This window comes from Biomphalaria glabrata, chromosome 9 (assembly GCF_947242115.1).
Source record: "Biomphalaria glabrata chromosome 9, xgBioGlab47.1, whole genome shotgun sequence".
Lineage (NCBI taxonomy): Eukaryota > Metazoa > Mollusca > Gastropoda > Planorbidae > Biomphalaria > Biomphalaria glabrata.
In genome coordinates, this window is record NC_074719.1 from 8,528,057 (window position 1) to 8,554,072 (window position 26,016).

General features: G+C 35.5%; 2 protein-coding genes across 3 annotated transcripts in view; both read left to right on the forward strand.

Annotated features, from left to right (window-relative positions):
- The first annotated feature begins 2,995 nt into the window (after positions 1-2,995).
- On the forward strand, positions 2,996-18,188 carry LOC129928202 (zinc finger protein 493-like). Its single transcript, XM_056041334.1, has 4 exons — positions 2,996-3,132; positions 6,502-6,863; positions 10,867-11,058; positions 14,834-18,188. The coding sequence occupies exons 2-4, from the start codon at positions 6,636-6,638 to the stop codon at positions 17,324-17,326; spliced, it is 2,913 nt and encodes a 970-aa protein (XP_055897309.1). The 5' UTR covers positions 2,996-3,132; positions 6,502-6,635; the 3' UTR covers positions 17,327-18,188.
- A 7,521-nt stretch (positions 18,189-25,709) lies between these two features.
- The window catches only part of LOC106071164 (zinc finger protein ZFP2-like), a 40,898-nt gene continuing 40,591 nt past the window's right edge, over positions 25,710-26,016 (forward strand). For both annotated transcript variants that reach the window (XM_056041356.1, XM_056041354.1), the window contains exon 1: positions 25,710-25,857. The gene's annotated coding sequence lies outside the window, so the exon portion shown is untranslated. The remainder of the gene's footprint in view (positions 25,858-26,016) is intronic.

Consider the following 26,016-nt stretch of genomic DNA (forward strand, 5'->3'; position numbering starts at 1 on the left):
GCTGTCGTAAGTAAGAAACATAACCATTGCATATGTGCATGTTTATATATTGCATTAACTTATGTTCACAATATTATTGCTACGTTGCTGAATCGATCATTTGACGCAACCTTGTATACAGGGCCGGTCCTAGCAGTTACGGGGCCCTATGCGAAACTGATTGCGCGGGGCCTATTCTGGATAATAAGTGAAAATTAAGATTTTGTATTAGAAAATAAATTTGACTTTGAATTTGATTATTCAAAGTGCAAAATTGCGATCAAATTTAATTTACATAACGAACCTTGTAACCTATGACACATTTAGATGCCAGTGACTGAAAAGTAAATAAGGTATTGGAACTTCTGATTAAGGTGAATATTTGCCAGTGTATTACATTTTATCACACGAAAGCTGACAATGCCTTTTTTTTTCTTTTATCTCGCTTACGATTAGCGTTTTTGTTAATGAATGACACCTATATATGACAATTTTGTTGATTTTTCAGGAGATTTTTATGAGTTTTCTGGAGATTTTTATAAATTTAGGAGATTTCCAGGAATTTTCGTATATATTTTGCAATTTGATGCAAAATGTATATGCTTGTACATCTTATTTGATTTAATCTTTAATCTTGCTAATGTATTGGCACTGCGCTTAGAAAAGAGTTACGAATAATCTCCTCCTTTATCCATTTTATTACGAGAGTTGCGCCCCTTGAATGAACACTCTTCACTCATTCAGTGCGGAGCGTCTATCCCATAGACCAGTGATGCCCAACGTTATACGGCCTGCGGGCCATTTTAATTTCAGACACTCTTTTCGCGGGCCACATTAACAAAAAGATACACAAACATGAAATAGAGAATAGTTGCGATAGACCTTGCAGTCTATAGGGCAGATGATGTTAAGATAATCTATTTGTCCTTTTGACCTACGGTTAACCAGGGTTTCATGTGGCCAGCACAACGACCAACCTCCTTTACTTTCCCCAACTAATGTACGGCACCCATCAGAATTGGGTGGACTCAAAGGCGCACAAAGATCTCGAAATCAAAATCACATTCTTCGACAAGATTCTTACTGGGACCTCGGTTCGGAAGCCAAGCGCTTTACCGCTCAGCCATAGCGCCTCGAAATAAAGATTAACCCATTTAAAATTGTTTTATTACAATTCCCGTGGCTCCAGTAGGTTTACTTACACCCTAAAGCTAATTACGTAACAAGGATTTCACGGGTCTTATAACTAAAAAAGTTTTTCTACTAACTGAAGTGCTTGTAAACATTGTGGTCCTACGCAGCAATTGTTTTCGAAAATGTGCAAGGTTTTAGTAGACAACACGGCATAGAAATCTATTGTATGTATTGCTTGAAATTTGTCAAGAAGGGAAGTCTGGCTTAGAAAGTTCCAGTTGGTGTCACTCTTCAGCAGCAATAGCAATAATTTCACAATCTGCTGCTCTTGTCATTTAGTTTAAGAATGGAGATTTTCACCAACATCGTTCACTCATTTTGCAGTTGTCATGACATAAAGGCGGCACAGCTTCAACTTTTGTTTACAGGACGATTTGATTCTATTACGTGGTAGCCAGCATTTTTTTATGCTTCATTTCTCTTCTTTAAAATTGAGCAACTTTGTAGCCTCCATGACAGCCGACTCACTTTCTTGACTTCTTGGTAAATAATTGAGTCAATCGCTTACTTCTAGGCGTAAATTAGCAATCTTTTTTTAGCGGATCAAACCAACAATGCCACCATATTTTTGTAATGGTTTGTTTTAGAAAGACAATATATATAGCTCCTTTTGTCTCATAAGGCAATGGATGCGCCCAAATGAGTCACTGGTTTTGGCTTAATCTTGAGACAGGGCAGAATCTGGTGTGGCCAATCAAGCCAATTCTAGAACGGCAGACTTTGCCACAATTCATACATCTGATTCAGGGCTAGCGGACAGGGCAGCTTTCTTTTTTTTCCTCTTGATTAAGGCCGCTTTAATTCTTTTGTTCTCAGCGAGGGTTGTCCCAACACGCACAGTCTGTCTCCATGCACTCCGGTCTTTGGCTATGTTTTCCCACATACTTTCGCTGATGCCTGTGGCAATAGATTAGAATGAGTTCCATCAAAGAAAAACTCCTAACATTGAGAAGATAAATTTTTCAACCTTTTCTTTTTTTTTCAACATTTTGTGTCAATCTTTAGGCGGGCCGGTCGGAACCATGTCGCGGGCCGCGGGCCGTAGTTTGGGCATCACTGCCATAGACGGTCTGTCTGCCCCTAAACGCACGGAACGTCTATCCCATAGACCAGCGGTTCTCAACCTTTTATGCTCGGCGTCCCCTTTTTACAATTCCCCCACTCTTCTGCGTCCCCCCCCCCCGCTCACAATACAACAATAGAAAAATAGACAATAACAATTCATTTTTTCGATGGTCTTTGGCCTATGCGAAACGGATCGCGCGTGGCCTAGTCTGGCTAGGGATAAGCATAATGTGAAAAACATTTTTTAAAATTAGAAAATAGGCCTACTTTCGTCTTTGCAATAAATTTTTATCAAATGAAAGCTCGCAATGCCACTTTTTATTTATTGGCACCCCAAAATGTCAATTTCGTCTATTCTTCCGGAGATTTGAATAAATTAAAAAAAAAGATCATGACTATATCGTATATTTTGGCCCTTTCGTGAGATTTCCTGGAGGCCCAGGAAAATCAGAAGGTCGCGAAAACCCTGTTATTTTATATACGTTATAATGGTTTAATTTAATAATGTACACTTTGAATTAGCGCGGGGCCTATGAAAGCGCGAAGCCCACTGCGACCGCATAGGCTGCAGTGGCCTAAGGCCGGCCCTGTCTTTGGCGACCCCTGGCAATTCGTCAATCGCGACCAACAGGTTGAGAACCCCTGCCATAGACGTTTATACCCTACCTTTGTTTTGTTGCATTTTTAAATTAAACTTTTTAACTAGCAACATTGGAACTATTTTTACTTTATAAAAGAGTTCTTCATCCTTTATTTACATAGGAATTAGAAGCTTTTGGCTTTATTGAGACGTACACATTTATTTTTACTTTTTTTACGATTTATAAAAACGTCGCCATGACTACGCTAGTTTTATCACAAATCCAGAGTGGTAATTTCATATACTATATAACGGTAATAATAATACTGATCTGTTGATCTAAAGTACCTAAGTCTAGCTATAATTCTAATTGAATATTTTAGCTATACCCGGCTTACCCGCTACTAGGTAATGTGAACTCATATTGGCAATTGGTTCATGAATCCTCTTTAGGTCACAAGAGTGTAGATCGAGATTGACTAGATCTAAGCTTTTATCTCTAGATTTAGACTCTATATAGATCTACATTATTTGTACATATATCTCTACTGTCTCTAGATCAAAGCTTATGATAAATAAAAAGAAAGTAAATGGTAGATCTCCCCTGAGGAGGTTCTTATATTTTGAACACTCCATCCAATTCTCCTTTTTGAACGGGTCGCTTTATTTTGTTTGTAATTCATTTGTTTTTAGTTTGGAGCTAAAAATGACGTTTTGGGACTGCACATGTCCAATTTTAGATAAGTTACGGTAATTTTATTCCGTTTTTCCGTATGATGATGTAGGTCTAGATCTTAGGTATAATGAATTAGAATTTTTATTGTCCTTCATCTTGTTTTACGCTTTGATCTCTCGCTAGCCTATGTCTTGCACAGGTCTAGTATTAGAATGAAAGATGTTCTAGGCAAATAAAAAGAAGACAAATGTAGATATATATCCCATTGATTCAAATGTACATAATATTTGAGTACATTTGATTGATAGATTTAGTACTGGTGTCTATTGTTATTGGTAGAAATAGTGCAATAGTTTTTCCTTTTCTGACTAAAAAGCCGTGTAAAAATAATAATATAATCAATGATTCATCATCTTTTATTGACTGTTTTATTACATTTCTTTTTCAAAAAGATGTCAATAGTCTAATATGATGTTTCAACAGAAATGCAAAGATCAAAATCTATATTTAGGTCTCAGAAGTTCGAAAGCTGGCATCCATTTTTTTTAGGGTCATATTATTTAGATTATAATTTGTATCTTATATTTAAATAGAAAGATGTTTACATTTTCACATTCTCCATTCATTTACCGTTACTTTGATACCAAATATGTTACTATAGCTTCATTGGTACTTGAATAATAATTTTTTTTTAGGCTTGTTTGGAACATTTTCTTTTTTTTTTCCAAAAACTTTTGGAAATAATAGCTACAAAAGTCTTAATGTATACAAATTAAACATGCGACAATATATATGGCTCCTTTTGTCTCGAAAGGCAATGGATGCGCCCAAATGAGTCACTGGTTTTGGCTTAATCTTGAGACGGGGCAGAATCTGTTGTGGCTAATCAAGCCAATTCTAGAACGGCAGACTTTGCCACAATTCGTACATGTGTATGCCTCTGATTTAGGGCTAGCAGACAGGGCAGCTTTCTTTTTATCCCTCTTGATTAAATCCGCTTCAATTCTTTTGTTCTCAGCAAGGGTTGTCCCAGCACGCACAGTCTGTCTCCATGCACTCCGGTCTTTGGCTATGTTTTCCCACATACTTTCACTGATGCCTGAGGCTCTCATGTCTCGCTTGCAGACATCTCTATATGTTAGTCTTGGGCGGCCCTTGGGTCTGACTTCTTCCACAAGCTCAGCATATAAGATATCTTTCGGGATTCTGCCATCTGGCATGCGGGTGACATGTCCGAGCCAGCGTAATCTTCTTTGTGTCAGGAGAGCATACATGCTGTTCATATTGGCCAATCTTAAAACTTCCTGATTGGAGACATGGTCCCTCCAAGAGATGCCCATTATGCGTCTCAGGCAGCGCAAGTGGAAACTATTCAATCTGTGCTCTTGGTACATGTATGTTGACCAGCTCTCACTGCCATAAAGGAGAGTGCTCACAACACAGGCGTTGTAGACTAGGATTTTGGTCGCTGTGGTCAATTTACCATTTTCCCAGACGCGCTTGGAGAGTTTTGCCAATGCTGTGGTAGCTTTTCCTATCCTTTTTGTCAGCTCAATGTCTAAGTCTAGGTTACTGACAATTGTTGAACCCAAGTAGGTAAATTCCTGCACCACTGAAAGGGTGTGGTTCCCAATTTGTATTATAGGTATTTCTGCGACGTCTTGTGCCAGGATTTCGGTCTTGGAGAGACTTATAGTAAGGTTAAACTCTTGACAAGCAGCTGCTAAGGCGTTCACTAGCTTCTGTAGACCTCCTTGTGAGTGAGATACGAGTGCCGCGTCATCGGCAAACAGCAGCTCCCTTATCAAGATAAGGATACTATCCGGTAAACAATTTGTCAGTGAACGATTTGTCGTGAACCAACCTACAACAAGTTGTCTGTGAGAGAATAGTCGGTGAGCGATATGTTGTGTGAACGAATAGTTGCATGAACAAAAAGTTGTGATCGATTTGTCGGTGAACGAAATGTCAGTGAACGAATTGTCGTGTCCCCTGTCAATATACAGTAATAAGAAATTAAACTTAAAAATACAACAAGTTGTCGGTGAGCGATATGTTGCGTGATTGAATAGTCTCATGAACAAAAAGTCGTGATCAATTTGTTGGTGAACGAAATGTCAGTGAACGAATTGTCGTGTCCCCTGTCAGATCTTTCAGATCTTCTGAAACAGTGCAAAACCACACCCAGCCAACCTCTGAACTAGTCTGTACTACATGAACTGATCTGCAAATGTTGGCAAGAAGGTCCTGAATTTCATTTAAGCTTTTTTTGAGCATCGAGAGTTATATAATCATTTTCCTGTTCTCCTTGCATTATCTTTCTACACCACTTCAAAATATTTTTTGATCTTGGTTTTGTTACACACATCATGTTAGATGCTCTCAAAACATCCATTTTATTTGTTTCAAGGTAATTTGAAAGAGGTGTGGTAAGTTCAAAGACATGTAAGAAAACAAATGCTGTTGTAAAGCATCTTTGAATGCTATGTATTTTGATACTAGGTCTGCTTTTAATACACTATTCTTTGCAAATTTGTCAAGCACTAGAATTTAATACTGATTTAGATAGATAATTGTTTGTTTAAGAGCGACCCGAAGACCTTTTTAAATGCCGCATCTTTGGACCACCATTGTTTTTCTCCTTTTGTATTTAATAATCATCAGTTTAAAGGATCTTTCTTTACATTTACACATACATCTATAAGTTTGTACAAATCTCTAAGACAGCAGCAATGTCATTCAATAATGTAAAGGATTGACACACAAGAAATTGTAACACTTGTTGTTTGTTACCTTCTAGTTCAGGATGTGTGCCTTGCACCACATAGACATTTACTGTGTAGACATTTACTGTGTAGACATTTACTGTGTAGACACTTCTGATAACCATGCTGAACATTTGTTCTATTTTCCTTGAAAGAACTAGTTGTCACCCCTATTTATTTTTTCCTGCGTTACATCAAGATTTCTAATCTAACTTAATCTCTCTCATTTCTTTTTTCTTCAGTAACATTGTTAATGGACCAATTGAAGCATTGTTGAAATCCATGCTGCTAGTAAAAGGTACAAGTAAAGTATCAAATTCAAAAATATTTGTTAATACTGTTATCTGAAGAAGAAGAAGACATCAAAGTATCACTGATGGCTGATATAGAACATGAGTCCAGTCTTGACCTGGGCAATGTAATAAAACATGAGAAGAAAGAAAGTCTTAATGAAATATGTTTGATAACACAGTCATGTGAACTACAAGACATGAAATTGTCACATGTAAAAATTGAAAAGACTGAAGGAGATGTAACTTCTTCTATGCAGCCATTTGAAAACTACAGCCATGATCAAACTTGTAATGTGACCCCATGGTATCAGGTATTTCATTTCTAGTATATAGTAGGTAATACATATAATAAAATAGTTACTAGTATTAGAAAGGTGCACAATGAGTAAAATAACAGAAAGCTAATATAAAATATGCTTATTACATACAGAGAAATCTTAAAGTATTCTTCATCAGCCATACTAGGCAGTCCTTTCATTAATCTCATATTTCATTGGTTTGTATTTTAGTGTAGTTTTACTAAGCTAGAAAGCAATCAAAGTCATACATTTTCAATAATAAGTGAATACATAGTTAGAATATTATCATTATAAGATTATTTAAAGTCATGATATGATAATCTCTAGAGTTGGTCTTCTATTTATTCAGAATAAATTACAAACAAAGAAGTTTATATTACAAATTCTTCTTGCATTTAAGCTTCACACTGGGCTCTATAGCTTTGGTCAGCAACTAAAGCTATCATTTTTTATAGCCGCATCAGACTGTGGACTACATTTGTCTAATGAGTAGTACCACGATGCATTATTTTATATTTACATGAATTACTGCATAGGGGGAGCTGGAAATGGGTAGTACCTTTGATGGTCCAGCATATTGCACCTTTGGTTGGCCTTGCTGGTCACTTTCCAACCCCTAAATCTCTCACATGTGGCTCCTAGGGCCTTGCTCTGGAAAACTGCTTTTGCTGTACTATTTGAGGGCGTGGTGTTTAAACAAAGGCATAGCCGTAGACACTAAAATCAGACTGATGAGCTCACTGATCACCTTCACATTCTTACATGCTTGCGAATCTTGGAAACTGACTGCAGATCTCGAGAGGAGCATCCTAGCAATGGAATTGAGATGCTAAAGAAAGATCCTAGGTATCACTTACAAAGATTGCATCACAAATGAAGAGATTAGAACCAGGATTAATATAGTGATTGGAGCCCACAATGACCTGATCAAAAGATGCAAACTTAAACCATATGGTCATATCACTGGGTCTTCAGGGCTTGCAGGGAGTAGTACCAGGATTTTCTTTTTATTTTTTCAATATGGTCCCTTATAGTAGGAAGAGGGCTTTCGTCCCAGGGTGGAGATTCATTATAGTGTATCAAGGATTCCAGAGTAATTTTTTCAAGTTGGTGTTTCTTTTTTAGGTTTAGAGATTCCTGTATGAAATTGGTCCTTTTGAGACGTTTTTTTCTTGCCAGTTTTGTGGATTTTTGTTATGAGTGGGTGTCTCTACAAGGTTTCCAATTTAGTGAATTGGGAAAGGATTTTTATTTCTCTTCTTTCATCCAGAGAAATCAGGGCAGTGGTTTCCTCCATAGCTCTTATGGGTGTTGTTTTGAATGCTCCTGTCATTATCCTTAGACCATTATTTTTAACCTTGTCTGTTTTTCTTAGGTTTGTTTGGGCTGCTGAGCCCCATGCTGTGGCACCATATTCTAGTACAGGTCTTATGTAACTGGAATACGTCTTTTTCAGGATGTTGTGAATAGCTCCCCCAATCTGTGCCAGCTAATCTTTTCAAGAGGGATAGTCTCTGGATGCCTTTACTCTGTGTTTTATCTATTTATTCTATTTATCTATTTCTATAAACAGAAGTTTCAGTAGTTGAAAATAAAGAAATAAAACATTTTATAAGCTTTTAGTGTTGACAATTATTTATGAAAGAATTTTGTGTCATTATATAATACTCATTAATGATGATGTACAGCTTCTTTATTTAGTGAAACATTTTTTTTATTCAATTATAGTATCTAATTGTTACCTTGGGTGTTTTTAAAAGTTGACAAGTGTTATGGTCGTAGCTCAGCATGGTGTGCATGAATAATGGTGCGAATTTGTGTAATGAATGGAAGGGATGTTTTGTTAAAAGATTTTACACCAAGACAAAGAAGTGAAGAAAGGAGTAAAGATGAGTCAATGGCAATGAGTACCTGTGTGACGGAAGAAACGGAGACAGAGGAAAAGTTTAGATCAATAGAGACAGTGGTAACAGAAAGTAGACAAACATGGAAGGATGTCGCGGTGAATGGAGTTTCTCTCACCATGTGCTGCACCAGTCGTGCTTGTTAAAAAAAAGTGTGGCAACTAAAGATTGTGTGTGGATTATCAACAGTTGAATAAAGTCACAGAATTTGATCCATTTCCAATGCCACAAGCAGAAGAAATGTTTACTAAGCTAAAAAATGTAAAGATTTTTAGCACGTTGGATTTGTCTAGAGGATACTGGCAAGTACCTCTAAAACAAGAAGCTAAACCTTTATCTGCATTTAAGACACCTTCGGGGCATATATCAATGGAATGTGATGAGCTTTGGCTTGGTAAATGCTCCAGCCACGTTTAACAGAATGATGGCCAAATTATTCAGCCATAGAAGAGACACAATTTGTTATTTAGACGATATATGCATTTTTAGTGAGCAATGGGATGAGCATATACAAAGCCTTGAAGTTTTTAAAATTATCAAAGAAAACAATTTAACATTGAAACCAACAAAGATAAAAATTGGTGTCAGTGAAATTTCATTTTTGGGGTATAAGATTAAAAATGAGTGCATTACACCACTGGAAGAAACAGTCTCAAAAATATTGGACATTAAGGTACCAAAGACAAAGAAAACCTAACAATATAGTGTGGACGGAAGAATGTCAAGAAGCACTGGACATAATTAAAACTTTCTTTTCTGGAGCACCGATTTTGAAATTACCTGACAATACTAAGGAATTTATTTTGGCTACGGATGCATCAACCATTGCAATAGGAGGCTGTCTAATGCAAAAATGGAATGGTGTCCCACATCCTGTTTTATATGTGAGTAGAAAACTGACAGCAGCTGAGTTGAAATATGCCACCATTGAAAAGGAAGGACTAGCTATTGTATGGTGTATAACAAAATTAGGGTTTTATCAAAGGGAGCTAAATTTGAACTATGGACGAATCTCGCTCCCATAGCCTTCATTAATACAAATAAACTAGGGAACAACAGAATAGCCAGGTGGGCATTACAACTTATGGATTATAACTTTGAGGTCAGGACAATACCAGGGAAAGACAATGTGATGGCTGACACATTTTCACGGTGTACCTAAGAAGGAAAAGAAATGGAAGTAAGGAAAGCAGCTAGGCCACGTCAATTTTGTTTCTGTTGGTTGGTCAAAAGAATAATGTCAGTAAAATCATTTTGGTGAGAACACAATGAATAGCAGTGTAATGAATAGACATCTATAACAGATTGGAACATTTTGTAAATACACATATTACATGTATATGTAATCGAAGACTGTATGGATTGACGAAGCTTTGTTACATGTGTGAGGTGTCGAGATATTAATATATGATGTTATATTGAGAATTTGATGAAACCATTGTTAGAAATGTAAAATATAGTATTACAGTTACATAGTTAATTATAGTTTATAATTGTGAATTATGAGATTTACTCTGATTGGTTCGTTGGGGAAGTCTGGACATTATACATTGGGATGGATGTAAGTAATTTTGAACCTAAAATAATAAGGTTTTTTTTTGTTGTTGTTGGTTTTTACCTGGTTTAAAAGAATGAGAATTAATGAAGATAATATAATTATATTGAACAGTGGTTTATAATTTTATTTGATATTAAAAAGGCGTTTGATGTACATCGAACTTGGCAAACAAGGGGGGTGTTACGGTAGCGCAGCACGGTGTGCATGAAAAATGGTGCGAATTTGTGTAATGAATGGAAGGGATGTTTAAAAGGGGAAGCCAGGAGAAATTGACAGGAAGAGAAATGAAATGTTCGTATTTACATAACTTGTTGTAATCTTAAAGTATTTATAGAGTAATAACCTGAGAGTATTATTATTTCGAAGAGTCTTGTGTCGTAACAACTAGTATAATTTCAGGGTTTAATTTGTGAAATTAGAAATAAGTAGCACAGCGGAATGTTGGTGCTAATTATTTTCAATGTGGAAATTTGTTTAATATTTACATTCCTATTTATAACAAATATATTTTTTTTAATTAGTAGTTTATGAATTAAATTTCTTTGTCTTACAGGCAGATGATGTTCTAAAGCAGGAGATAAAAATGTCTTGTACTTCTGAAACTTATGAACCATTGTCCTTAGCATCAAGACTACTGGCTATGTCAAAAAAGGCAGACAGAAACTTTTATCCAGTGCCCATCATTTTGCCGAACTTAAAAGTAACTGAACACATATCTGTCGCAGAACTGTCATCAATGAGTGAGGTAAGAGTCTATTGATTTTTTAAAATTAAATGCTAGAAAAGAGATATCTTAGTTTTAACACTACTGGAATCTTTTTGGCTTTGAATATTGGTATATAAAAAAATTAGGAGGCACTGTAACTGAGTAGTAAAGTGTTTTGCTTCTGAACTGAAGAGGGTACGGGTCTGAATCCTGATGTGGACTGGGATTTTAAATTTGGGAATCTTTTGGGGCCTTCTAAGTTCAGCTAAATCTAATGCATACCTGACATTAGTAGGGGAAAATTAAAGAGCTTGGTCGTTGTGCTGGCTATATGACAACCTTGTTAATTGTGAGTTACAGAAACAGATGACCTTTATAGCTTCAGCTCTTTAGCTCTTTAGGATGACTGGTCATTTCATCGTTGGTCACTTCATCTCTGGTCATACCTGATTAAATGTTTTCTTAGTCATTGTGTAATTGTAATGTTAAGGCTTTGTCTTTAAGCATTGATTTAATCTAATTTTAAAATGAATTATGGCTTTTTAATAGCGCTACTTCATAGCATGCTCAAGCGCTTTGGTCCAATCTCATTTGTGGACCAGTGGGGGGAGGAGGTATCTAGGAGAAGGTTATTCCGTTCTGCCTTTAGGTGCTCAGTAAATACAACTCTGCCCAAGTCGGGTGTCGAAGCTTGAGTCCCCTTCATAGGTAGCCAAGCCAAGTTCAAGCGTACTTAGCCTCTTGACCATGTATTTAGAATGTTTTTGGATATATTGAATATGTTATTAAAGTGTTTATAGAGTCCCCCCCTCCTCTTTTCATGCTTGTAGAGAAATGAAATCATATATTATAAAACAGGGTTGTATATCATTATTATCCTGTTTATATTGCGTTATGTAATGATCAAAGGAAGTAGTGGTGGAAATAGGGAAAATCTTTTGAGGGATGAGAACGATTAGATTACTTATGAGCATGCCGCTGATAACTTATCTCTTGATTTTTCAATTCTTATTTAATGTGTCATTCTTTTTGTTATGTACATGAAAATAAAAATATGAAACTAGTAGACCAGCGGTGTAGAATACGATGCTATTTTGCGTGGCCAGTCTTAAGCCACTGCAACCTATGCAGCTGCAGTGGGCCCCCTTTTTCAAAGGATCCACACTTTCATAGGATCCGCGCTAATTCAAGGTGTATAAATTATTAAATTAAACCATTTTATAAATTAAAACTGATTTCCTGCCCTCCTGTCGATTTACCAGGAGCTCCTGGAAATCTCCCGTTATTGCAAAATATATGAAAAAGTCCTTTAAATATAAGGAAATATATAGAAAAAAATTGTCATTTTGAGGTGTCATTCATTATGGAAAACACCAATCCTATTTGGGATAAATAAAAACAGCATTATGCATTAGCCGTAATTGTGTAATCATGTGAAAGAAGCTTCTCGCGCCTCAAACTAATGAAGAATTACTTGAGGTCAACAATTCTTAAAGATAGATTGAAACATTTGGTAATTCTTGCTATTGAGCAGGATCTATTATTATGATATACTGTAAGACTTTGCTACATGCAAGGCTCATGAAGTAATTCTGTACGTAGTAAAGAATGAATAAATGCATAGACAAATTTATTTTCTAATACTCTTAAATTTCACTTATTGTCCGCTTCCCTACCTAAACTTGGCCCCATGAAATCTGTTTCGCATAGGACCCCACAATGCTTAAATCCGCCCCTTCTATTTAGTGACGGGTGAATATACAAGATTACTTGTTCTCTTTCCATGACTTCTTGGTCACAATGGTTAAGTCGGGCGCTGCTATTTAGTGTTTCTAAAATGTTTGTTTGTAAAATGTTTTACATGTTTTGGATGTTCTTCTTAGTCCAAATCTCCTGCAGGACAAAGGTGGATGGGAGCGGGCAGGGTTTGACAGTCCAGCGCGCAAACCGCATGACCAGGCAGCCATCCATAGCGACATGTGAAAACTCAAAAAGCAAAGTCATAATACAAGGAGAACACTCACTGGAATTTAGGATTAAACAAGGATTAAGACAAGGAGACGCACTTTCCTGCATGCTTTTCAATTTAACACTGGAGAGAGTTATAAGAAATATACACATAAACACAAGGGGAACTATTACTAACTACTTCAGGAGAGAAAACATGGGTCCACAACCAACAGGGACGATATACAGCCAACCTCTACAATACCTTGCTTATGCCGATGACATTATTGACTTATGATGACTTATTGGGTAAAGAAACCTCTGACATCGCTAGAGCCTTCATACAACTAGAAGAAGCATCTTGACCAGCAGGACTTGAAGTTAATGACAGTAAAACCAAGTACATCACAATGACAAGAGACAATCAAACAGAGGGACAAAATATCAAAATCAAATACCACGAATTTGAAAACGTCCAAACTTTCAAATATCTAGGAAGTACTATTAATTTCAAAAATGACCTACTAACAGAAATAAAGGAAAGAATAGCAGCAGGCAACAGGGCATTTTATAGCACCCACCATTTACTTAAGAGCAAAACGATTTCAAGGAAAACCAAGAAAATAATATACAAAACCATAATAAGACCAGCAGCAATGTATGGAAGTGAGACCTGGACACTGACAAAGACATCTGAAAATTTACTTAACACTTGGGAAAGAAAAATTCTTAGGAAAATCTATGGTGCCATACAGGATGAAACAGGATGGAGGACACGCACTAACCATGAGATATATCAATTGTATGAAGACCCACCAATAGTGAACGAAATTAAAAAGAACAGACTACGTTGGGCAGGTCACCTTGAAAGAATGACAGACAACAGAGGGGCGAAAATCGTATATAGGCAAAAACCAAAAGGCAGGCGACCCAAAGGCAGACCCCGAATGTGATGGATTGATGATGTGGAAGCAGATCTGAAGCAGCTTGGGTTAGGGCGTGGAGACGAAAGGCCCAGGAGAGATCTGAATGGAAGGATGTGTTAAAGCAGGCCAGAGCCCTCCATGGGCTGTAGCGCCACTGGGATGGATGGATGGATCTTAGTCCAAATCTCCTGCAGGACGAAGTGGGATGGGAGCAGGCAGGGTTTGACAGTCCATCGCGCAAACCGCACGACTAGGCAGCCATCCGTAGCGACATGTGAATACTACTTGTACTCCCCCCCTTTCGTTTTTTCATATAATAACTCTATCCACAGAAATAAGAGTGATCTTTCCTTTACTCTTTTTCTTGTCCAAACTCTTGAGCCATGAAGAGATTTATATATATATTGTTAATTTCACACTTTTTACAATGATTACTGGGTATTTGATGAAAAGTTAGGAACCGCCATTTAGATTGCAAGGTCTGAAAGGGAACTCTTTATATAAAGAAATTCAACTAAATTTATAACAATAATGTTTATAGGAAGTTTTTGGAAGAGGCTAGTCTTAGTCTTATTTGGGATAAGTTTTCTATGATTGTGTTTACAATACAATAATTCACTTTAGATATATTTAATGGCACCAACAATCTTTTAGCCTTGGAAATATACAATGATTAAAATACACTGAAGAAACTTCTTCTAAATTTTTTAGCTGCTTCAGAAAATTATGATGCCTAACTGATTACTGCTTATAATAACTTTACTGCTTATATGCTTGAATTGCAGTGCACAAAATCAATATTCTTCTATTTAATGCCTGTTTAAAAATCACTTTTAGACAACTTTACCTATTCTGTGTATGAGTGGCTCTTTTTTTAAAACTAACAATGTTAAATCGTGCATATTCAAATTGCATTTAATTAATACATTTTTTTTTCATAGATAAAAATCACAAAGCAAGACAAAGAAATGACTTCAACAAATGTATTTGTAAAGGATATGAATGATCATATGGAACAAAGCCTACCCAATGAAACTGTTTCAGATAAGACCAAGAATTCTACGTGCACTGATAATCATCAAATAAATAAACTTTTTACTTGTCAAATTTCTCAAAAAAGGTTTTCTAGCTCTAAAATATTACAAAATCATGAGTTGATTCATGCTGGTGAAAAAACAAATAAATGTCAAATATGTCAGAAAGAATATTTTCATTCTTCCAATTTGAAACGACACCAAGAGACTCATACTGGTGAAAAACCATTTAAATGTCAAATATGTCAGAAAGAATATTTTCATTCTTCTAATTTGAAACAACACCAACAGACTCATACTGGTGAAAAACCATTTAAATGTCAAATATGTCAGAAAGAATATTTTCATTCTTCCAATTTGAAACGACACCAAGAGACTCATACTGGTGAAAAACCATTTAAATGTCAAATATGTGAGAAAGAATATTTTCATTCTTCCAATTTGAAACGACACCAACAGACTCATACTGGTGAAAAACCATTTAAATGTCAAATATGTCAGAAAGGATTTACTCAGTCTTTTAATTTTAAATTCCACCAACGGATTCATACTGGTGAAAAAACATTTAAATGTCAAATATGTGAGAAAGAATATTTTTATTTTTCTAGTTTGAAACAACACCAACAGACTCATACTGGTGAAAAAACATTTAAATGTCAAATATGTCAGAAAGGATTTTCTCAGTCTCAAAGTTTGAAACTACACCAATTGACTCATACTGGTGAAAAACCATTTAAATGTCCAATATGTCAGAAAGGATTTTTCCGTTCTAGTAGTTTGAAGAAACACCAACTGACTCATAATGGTGAAAAACCATTTAAATGTCCAATATGTCAGAAAGGATTTTCTCAGTCTCAAAGTTTGAAACTCCACCAACTGACTCATACTGGTGAAAAGCCATTTAAATGTCCAATATGTCAGAAAGGATTTTGTTATTCTAGTAATTTGAAACAACACCAACTGACTCATACTGGTGAAAAAACATTTAAATGTCAAATATGTCAGAAAGTATTTTCTCAGTCTGGTCTTTTGAAACTACACCAACTGACTCATACTGCTGAAAAACTATTTAAATGTCCAATATGTCAGAAAGGATTTTATAAGCCTATTCATTTGAAAAAACACCAACTTACTCATAATGGTGAAAAACCATTTAAATGTCCAATATGTCAGAAAGGATTTTCTCAGTCTCATAGTTTGAAACTCCACCAACTGTCTCATACTGGTGAACAGCCATTTAAATGTCCAATATGTCAGAAAAGATTTTATCAGTCTAGTCATTTCAAACAACACCAACTGACTCATACTGGTGAAAAACCATTTAAATGTTTAATATGTCAGAAAGGATTTTCTCAGTCTTCTAGTTTGAATTTCCACCAACTGACTCATACTGGTGAAAAGCCATTTAAATGTCCAATATGTCAGAAAGGATTTTATAAGCCTAGTCATTTGAAAAAACACCAACTGACTCATACTGGTGAAAAACCATTTAAATGTTTAATATGTCAGAAAGGATTTTCTCATTCTAGTTATTTGAAGAAACACCAACTGACTCATACTGGTGAACAGCCATTTAAATGTCCAATATGTCAGAAAGGATTTTATCAGTCTAGTAATTTGAAACAACACCAACTGACTCATACTGGTGAAAAACCATTTAAATGTTTAATATGTCAGAAAGGATTTTCTCAGTCTTCTAGTTTGAAACTCCACCAACTGACTCATACTGGTGAAAAGCCATTTAAATGTCCAATATGTCAGAAAGGATTTTATAAGCCTAGTCATTTGAAAAAACACCAGCTGACTCATACTGGTGAAAAACCATTTAAATGTCCAATATGTCAGAAAGGATTTTCTCATTCTAGTTATTTGAAGAAACACCAACTGACTCATAATGGTGAAAAGCCATTTAAATGTCCAATATGTCAGAAAGGATTTTCTCAGTCTCATCATTTGATACAACACCAAGTAGTTCATTCTGGTGAAAAACCATTTAAATGTGACACATGTGGAAAAGGATTATCTAATTCTTCATCTTTAAAAAAACACCAACAGTTTCATTCTGGTGAAAATCCATGTAAATGTTACACATGTGGAAAAGAATTATCTAGTTCTTCATCTTTAAATAAACACCAACTGATTCATTCTGGTGAAAAACTATTTAAATGTCAAATATGTCAGAAAGGATTTACTAACTCTACTCATTTGAAACAACACCAACTGATTCATACTGGCGAAAAACGGTTTAAATGTTTAATGTGTCAGAAAGGATATGCACTTTTATATAATTTGAAAGTCCACCTACAGAGTCATACTGGTGAAAAACCATTTAAATGTGACTCATGTGGAAAAGTATTCTCTTTTGCTTCATATTTGAAAAAACACTGCTTGGTTCATTAAAATGATTTTGGGCTTTGAGAAATCTACCTCCACCACTAGGTATGAAATCACAAAAGCGGGTGATTGGACTATTGTCCTATTATTCAAAATGGATCCCAAATTTTTCCAGCAAGATCCCTTTATTAGTAAACAAAACCTTTCCTCCCCCTGAACAAGTTAAAGAAGCTTTTTAGGCTTTGTCTTTAAGCACTGATTTAATCTAATTTATAAATATGTTTATTTAGAATGGTTTTTTTTTTTGATATATTGGATATGTTATTAAAGTTCCCCCTCCTCTTTTTATACTTGAAGAGAAATGAAATAATATATTATAAAACGGAGTTGTATTTAGTCAAATAGTTTCTTCTTGATGTAACGGATATCAATATTATCCTGTTCATATTGCATATGTAATGATCAAAGGCCAAAGTGTGGTGGAAGTAGAACAAAATCTTATGAGTGATGAGAATGATTAGATTACTTTTTGATCACGCCTCTGATAACTTTCCTTTTGATGGCCATCTCTCAAGATATCTTTACTTGTAAATTGTTCTTTCTTGATTATGAGTGTCATTTCAAACCCAGATGTAATGTTTTATTTATTCTAATAAACGCTGACTTCAAGAAATATGCAACAATGGCCAAGAACTTACAAAGAATGTTGTAAAGCAATACGAATCTATGGATCGTCTTCTGTACCTTCTATCAATAGTCAATCTTATTGATTTTAATTAACCTGCAAAAAAAAAATGTTTTTTTACATTATCTCTATATCTATAGATGTTACATTTGTATATATTTTAATGACATTTTATTCTATTTTTATTTAATGAGTCATTTTTGTTGTCATATAAATGAAAATAAATATATGAAATATTGTTAATGTGATACTTTTTTACAATTGTTACCGAGTATTTGATGAAATGACCAGGAGATGAAATGATTAGGAACAACCATTTAGATCGCAAGGTCTGAAAAGGGACTCTTTATATAAAAAAAATTCAACTTAATTTATAACAATAATGTTTATATGAAGTCATCTATAAAAGTTAGCCACCAAGTGACTCATACTGGTTAAATGTCACATATGTAGAAAAGGATTCTCTAGTGCTTCATATTTGAAACAACACTGCTTGGTTCGTACTAATGAAAAAATCATTTGAATGTCCAAAATGTCAAAATGATTAACTTCCTATTCCATGACTTCGCTTGGAAAGTTTGTAAATATAGTAGGCTATCGAGTTAGGTCTATAAGATAATTTTTATTGATCCAATCAAATGGAAATTCAGTTTGATTACATTGACAAATTCAGCGTAACTACTATCGCAAACAACCCGAAATCACAACATGGCCTAAAGTGTGCCGATGGGCCAAAAAACTCAACTAACCCGAAAACTCATGAAATACGCTAGATTCTAAAATTTTCGCTCAATCACTACAAGAATCTAATGAAGATAATTTTCTCTCAACTGTGAAAAGCTCGCAAATTAGACTAGATTTATTATTATTAGAGCTTTTTTATAGCGCTACTTTCATGCTTATAGCATGCTCAGAGCGCTTTTGGTCCAATCTCATTTGTGGAGCAGTTGGGGGGGGGGGGGTATCTAGGAGTTGGTTTTCCGTGCTGCCTTTACGCGCTCAGTAAATACAACTCTGCCCGTGTCGGGTGTCGAACCTCGAGCCCCCTTCTAGGTAGCCAAGCCAAGTTCAAGCGCGCTTCCACCGCTATTTACGCTAAATCTCTAGAATATAATTCTCTCTCCGCGAATTTTAGTGACTTAGATCAAGACTTTAGATCTACTGTAGATTTAATGAGAATAGTTTGCACACAGCTTTGAAAAGTCCGTAAAAGTTATTTCGACCGTAAAAGCCAGGGAAACTACATAGTTGAAAAAGAAATTCTGCTTGAAAATAAAACTTTAATAGGTCTTATACCTCCTTCACCCAAAAGCCATTATTAAGTAAGCAAATTTCAACTAAACATACAAATAGAACTATTTATTGCAGGCTCTGTTTATGAGGAGGATTTATAAGTTCAGTTAATAAAAGGAAAAAACAACACTTCCTCAAATGCACATTGACTCTAGTTACTATTAGAGTCTAGTATCTTTAAGATTCACACAGGAACTTAAAATGTACATTTACATCACAAAGAATACGCATTATGAAGCCATCTCTAAGAATGTTTATGTAAAACAAGGTTACAAAGACAGTTTTTGTGGAAATTCAAAATCGGCCTCAAAAGTGGTTCACCCAGGCAGGTAAAAGGAAGGTTTCCATATATTCAGAAAGAACATCAGAAGGAAATTCTATCAAACACAAATGACAGAGAAGAATGGAGAAATAAGGTTGACAGATCTTGTGTGGTGCCCCAGCGGTCCAGCTGACTAAAAGATAGGTGAATGTGAAGTTAGATGTGAACTTGGCCTAACTGATGTCCTAAATTGTAATGAATATCTAATTGATCTAACTGTTTTGTAAAGGGTCAATCTCTTATTCAGGTCCTCAAGAAAAAAACACATTTTCGTAAAAGAAAAAAAAAGTTCAATGTACTATCTCTGAACTGCATGTTAGTTAACGCGATAATATTAACAACTACATATTAATTGTTGTTTTAAATTATGTCCAAATTGTATGGATACTAAATAATACTATATATATATATATATATATATATATATATATATATATATATATATATATATATATATATATATATATATATATATATATATATATAGTGTGTTCCGTCCGTTTGTTAGATACATTGTAAAACACTAAAAATTTAGTGAAGAACAAACAGATACAGACGCACAAAACATACTACTAAAACACTGTAAAACATTACACCCATCAGAAAAATAAACGACAAATAGACCCTTTACATTAGAGGAGTTGAGGGCTGCTTTAGACACAACACAAAATAACAAATCTCCTGGCCCAGACGGTTTGACATATGAAATCTATAAAACCTTTTTCTACCAAATAGGACCCCTACTACTAAGACTATACAATGACATGTTAGAAACAGGACAGACGCCTATAGACTTCTTGCATACATCACACTATTACCAAAAAAAAACCCCTGAAAACAACACAACATTTAGTGACTTTAGACCCATTTCCCTTTTAAATGCAGACTATAAACTGCTGACCAAAATGATTCTTTTAAGAGTTAGGCCCCTTATACCCCACCTACTAGGACAAGACCAGTACTGTAGCGGCACCTTCGACATACGGGTCACGGAGGCCACGACTGTAGCAACCCGGAAAAAAATATAGACGAACTGAACAACTTTCTACGAGACATTATATATTACTGTAAAGGCAAAGACTTGAAAGCAGCCCTCAAGTCCATTGATCAAGAAAAAGCTTTCGACAGAATTGACCATGACTACTTATTCAAAATACTAGATTACTCTTTGGGATGACCCCAATAAAAGAAAGACTCCCAACTACAACAGGGTCCAGATATACCTGTGTAATTTGTAATAAAGAAAACCGAAACCCAGAGAAACATTTAGTGAATGTGAGTTGGTTGAGGAAGCAAAAAAAAAACTAGAAGATATTATTGACGCAAACAGTCAGACCTGTGCAAATGTAAATACAGCTATTTTTTTAAATAAAGTACCTAAAGCCATAAATAAAAAACTAAGAGATATCAATGTAATTATTTTATCAGAATATAGAAACCTTATTTGGAATACCTACCTACAAATTGTCTACCATAATAAACTGTATAGCTTAATAAAGTATTATTAGATCACATTTTTAAGAAAATTATTGCTAAAATATAGCGCTAAATAAATATATCAAGAGTGTCCACTAACTTAAAGAAAAGGAAATATATATATATGAATATGTGTATGCGAGTGTGTATGCGTGTGTATAGATATATATCCCAAGTGATCCCTTTTATATATTTAAAAACCCTGTAACCATATAATTAAAAAAGCTAGTACTCCAAATAATAATAATAAAAAAAACAGTGATCGCCCCTTGAAATTGACAAGGGTCAAGACAATTCAAGACAGTACACAATCACGAAGGCCACGCCTTGACCTTGTGACTACCTTGTTGACGTTTACTTTCTATACAGACACGGTTCTTCATTTTTAGTTCTTCTATTGAGCATCAACATAACCTCATATCTCAACAAGCTTTTGCATCAAATTTTTATTGGCCCCTGTGACCAAAAAAAAAAAAAAAAGCCACAGAGAAATTGTCTCAGAACAGAAACTCCCGACTGACTCTGGCAGACAGGATTTCGATCTTGATGATAAGGAAGTAGTTTTCCAAATCTCAAGGGAGGAAATCAAAAATTGTCATATGAAGGGAGACAACAAAAGAAACAATAAAAATGTTTAAATGACTATGTTCGCATAAGTGTGTACACACATAGATGTGTATGCACGTTTGATAGAAGTTAATATAAAGAACTGGCGCAATGTAGCAAAGCACAAGGGAAACAACCATAAGCAATGTAGACAAAGTGGAAAAAAATGTGACTACGATGTTTAAGTTTTAATATCAGTTAAGTTTCTACTTTCACTTTTTGATTGTTTCTATTTAATTACCTATTGTTGACATTCTCACCACATATATTTTAAGAACCTTAAATTTTAAAAATATTCATTATATGCTATTGGAAAAAAAAATGCCATATACAAAGCAATTTAAAACGTTAAAATATTATGACAACCTAAATGTAACTATTTGCATTGCCATGTTTGCAATCATTGTACTTTAAAATGTAATTATTCAATTTGTAAGCTTACCAATAAAATATGCATCTTTTTGTTAATAAAAAAAAAAGAAAAAAAAAGCCCAATAAAGAGGCCGATAGCCCACAAAAAAAGAGGCAATGCCCAAAAACAGAGGCAAAGAAAAGAGGCAAAAGCCCAAGGATTCCTAGGATGTAAACAGCTCGACAACTGAAGTCAAAAGCTAAAAAGCTGAGGTATCCTAAAAAAAAAAGTCCACCACCTTGGGGACAACAGGACCACGACTTTTCGCTTATCTCCCCTTGACCCGGGGCAATATATACACTCCCGTCACGGGCATTGGTCATAGGCACTGGGTGTCTGAAGCTACACTCGACACCACATGGGCTGGAATATACTTCATTTTTTCTTCCACCCCTTACCAACGTCTCTCTTTGATCAAGGAGATTATTCACTGGTGTGCCGCGGGAGTTTTCAGAACGCCACAAGTGCAGCGTTACACAGGTCTGTCTACTATTACATTTTTATTTTACGTTGCGATGACACTCCCACTTAGCAGTTCTTGAATTGGTAACGATAATAATAAGCGATGTGTTTCATTTAAATTGTGTAGGTGTATGCTAATAATAACAAATTAGCAATAAGCCTTATTCGTTGTTATCTATGGAGAAATACGTTAGCAGGAATGAAACGGCGAAAGCGTTCAATGAAAAGCAAGGAACCAAACAAAGGTACAAAGAAGATTACATCGGATATAATTTCATATCTTCTGGACCTGAGGAATCTCCACTCCCTTTCTGTCTGATCTGTAATGCAACTCTGTCGAATGGGGGGCTTGTTGCAAGCAAATTGAAGAGACACTTGGAAACAAAACATCCGTCTGTAAAAGCGCAACCGAAGGAATACTTGGAAAGTATCAGGTCTCAACAAAATAAACAAGCTAAGAAACTGACGAACTACCTAAAGCTGCCAGAAAAGGGATTGATTGCAAGTTATAAGGTTGCTCAGTTATTAGCAAAACGCAAGAAAGCACACACAGAGAGAGGCTGAATTGTTCATTGCACCAGCTTCAGCAATAGTTGCTGAGACTGTCCTTGGACCCGATGCCGACGAAAATGTAAAAAAAAAATCCTTTGTCAAATGATACTATCTCGCCCAGAATTGAAGACTTATCGTCAGATTTACAAGATCAAATCTGCGAACACTTCGACGTGACTGACGATAAAGTGTCTGCTGTGGTCTCTTCAAGTTGATGAATCCATTGACGTTAGCGGCAAAGCCCAGCTGCTAGCATTTATTCGTTTCATAAAGGATGAAAAATGCGTCAACGAATTCTTATTTTGCAAAGACTTACCAACTACGACCAAAGGCGAAGATATTTTCAATGTGGTGAATGAAAACATTTTGCTCTTCAAACTACAGTGGAAAAACTGTGTCAGCGTTTGCACCGATGGTTGTCATTCCATGCAGGGAAATAGAAAAGGACTCGTCACTCTTGTGCGTCAAGAAAATCCAAATGTATTAGTTGTTTACTGCATGATCCACAGAGAAGCTTTTGCCTTCAAATCTTTGCCGAAAGATTAGATGACTGTTCGGGATTGTTGTTAACTTCATCAAATATCGACCCCTTACATCCCGACTTTTCTCTCAGCTCTGTAAAGCAATGAATTCAGACTAAAAATGTCTCCTGTATCACACCAACGTTCGTTGGCTCTCCAGGGAAAAAGTGTTGAAGCCTGTCGTCCAACTCAAGGCTGAGCTGATTCATTCTTGGAGGCTGAAAAAAAAAGACTTTGAATTTTCTATTCATGACGAGATCTGGTGGGTTAAGGTGGCATCGGAAACCATCATCACGACATCCTCAATACTGAAGTCATTCGGTGAAAAATTGTCTTTGTGTCAAAGTAAGATCTCGAAAGGAGTGTTCGACTGCTTTCCTACTTACAATGAATGTGCTTCCAATAAAGAAATCACCCCCAAAATTCTGGACACTTTGACACACCTGCAGTCAGCATTGCAGCATTACTTTCCAACAGTTGGAAGTAATGAATATGGATGGGTCAGCTATCCATTTTGGAAACAATGTAGCTACAAATCTGACAACTGAAGAAGCAGAGCAGCTCATAGATTTAAAAATTGATGCAGTTCTTAAATCAAATTTTGCCGAGAAAATCCTGGATGTGTTTTGGATTTCAATCAACAAGTTATATCCTGCAATCAAAGCGATCAAAATAATTCTTCCATTTGCATCATCATTGTTTTGTGAATTTGTATTTTCAGCACTGACTGAAATCAAGTCTAAGAAAAGAAAGAGACTTCTTACAATAGACGATGAAATGCGAGTTTGTTTGTCGGCTCTGGAGCCTCGATAAGATCGCATTTGCTCTCAAAAACAGGCACACCCTTCACATTAAATGTTATACTTAAAAACAGGCAAAATCTTTTTTATTATTAAACAACTTATATAATTATTATTATTATTATATTATTATTATTATTATTAATTTATTCCTACTGCTAGAGGAATACCTGGTGGTAAGCCGAACTTACTCACAGTTCCACCTTAATTAGTTTGTGTATATTTCTTGCTGGATAATATTATTTGGATTTTGCTTATTTCATTTCTGTTTAATGTGTAGGCTACATTGTGTATTTCTCGCTGTCGTAAGTAAGAAACATAACCATTGCATATGTGCATGTTTATATATTGCATTTCCAGGAATTTTCGTATATATTTTGCAATTTGATGCGAAATGTATATGCTTGTACATCTTATTTAATCTCTAATCTTGCTAATGTATTGGCACTGCGCTTAGAAAAGCGCTATGAATCATCTCCCCCTTTATCCATTTTATTACGAGAGTTGCGCACCTTTAATGGACACTCTTCACTCATTCAGTGTGGAGTGTCTATCCCATAGACGGTCTGTCTGCCCCTAAACGCACGGAACGTCTATGCCCGTCTATTCGATAGACCAGCGGTTATGCTCGGCGTCCCCTTTTTACTATCCCCCCACTCTTCTGCGTCCCCCCCCCCCCCCGCGCTCACACATACAACAATAGAAAAATAGACAATAACAATTCATTTTTTCGATGGTCTTTGGCCTATGCGAAACGGATCGCGCGGGGCCTAGTCTGGCTAGGGATAAGCATAATGTCAAAAACATTTTTTTTTATTAGAAAATAGGCCTACTTTCGTCTTTGCAATAAATTTTTTATCAAATGAAAGCTCGCAATGCCACTTTTTATTTATTGGCACCCCAAAATGTCAATTTCGTCTATTCTTCCGGAGATTTGAATAAATTAAAAAAAAAGATCATGACTTTATCGTATATTTTGGCCCTTTCGTGAGATTTCCTGGAGGCCCAGGAAAATCAGAAGGTCGCGAAAACCCTGTTATTTTATATACGTTATAATGGTTTAATTTAATAATGTACACTTTGAATTAGCGCGGGGCCTATGAAAGCGCGAGGCCCACTGCGACCGCATAGGCTGCAGTGGCCTAAGGCCGGCCCTGTCTTTGGCGACCCCTGGCAATTCGTCAATCGCGACCAACAGGTTGAGAACCCCTGCCATAGACGTTTATACCCTACCTTTGTTTTGTTGCATTTTTAAATTAAACTTTTTAACTAGCAACAGTGGAACTATTTTTACTTTATAAAAGAGTTCTTCATCCTTTGTTTACATAGAAATTAGAAGGTTTCATCATTTGGCTTTATTTAGACTTAGACATTTATTATTACTTTTTTTACGATTTATAAAAACGTCGCCATGACTACGCTAGTTTTATCACAAATCCAGAGTGTTAATTTCATACACTATATAACGGTATATTTAATAATATTATTATAAATAATAATAATTACTTTACTTTAATTAGTCATTTAAAGTCATTAGTATAGTCTTATAGTAATTTAGGAATTTACTATTTAAATTTAGTCATTTTTTTTTAGATTATGATTATCATTATGAATATGATAATGATGT

Coding starts and splice junctions, on each gene's coding strand:
- LOC129928202 (XM_056041334.1), top strand. CDS start 6,636: ATGGCTGATATAGAACATGAGTCCAGTCTTGACCTGGGCAATGTAATA. Junction 6,864..10,866: donor ATGTGACCCCATGGTATCAG/GTATTTCATTTC, acceptor TTTGTCTTACAG/GCAGATGATGTTCTAAAGCA. Junction 11,059..14,833: donor AACTGTCATCAATGAGTGAG/GTAAGAGTCTAT, acceptor TTTTTTTCATAG/ATAAAAATCACAAAGCAAGA.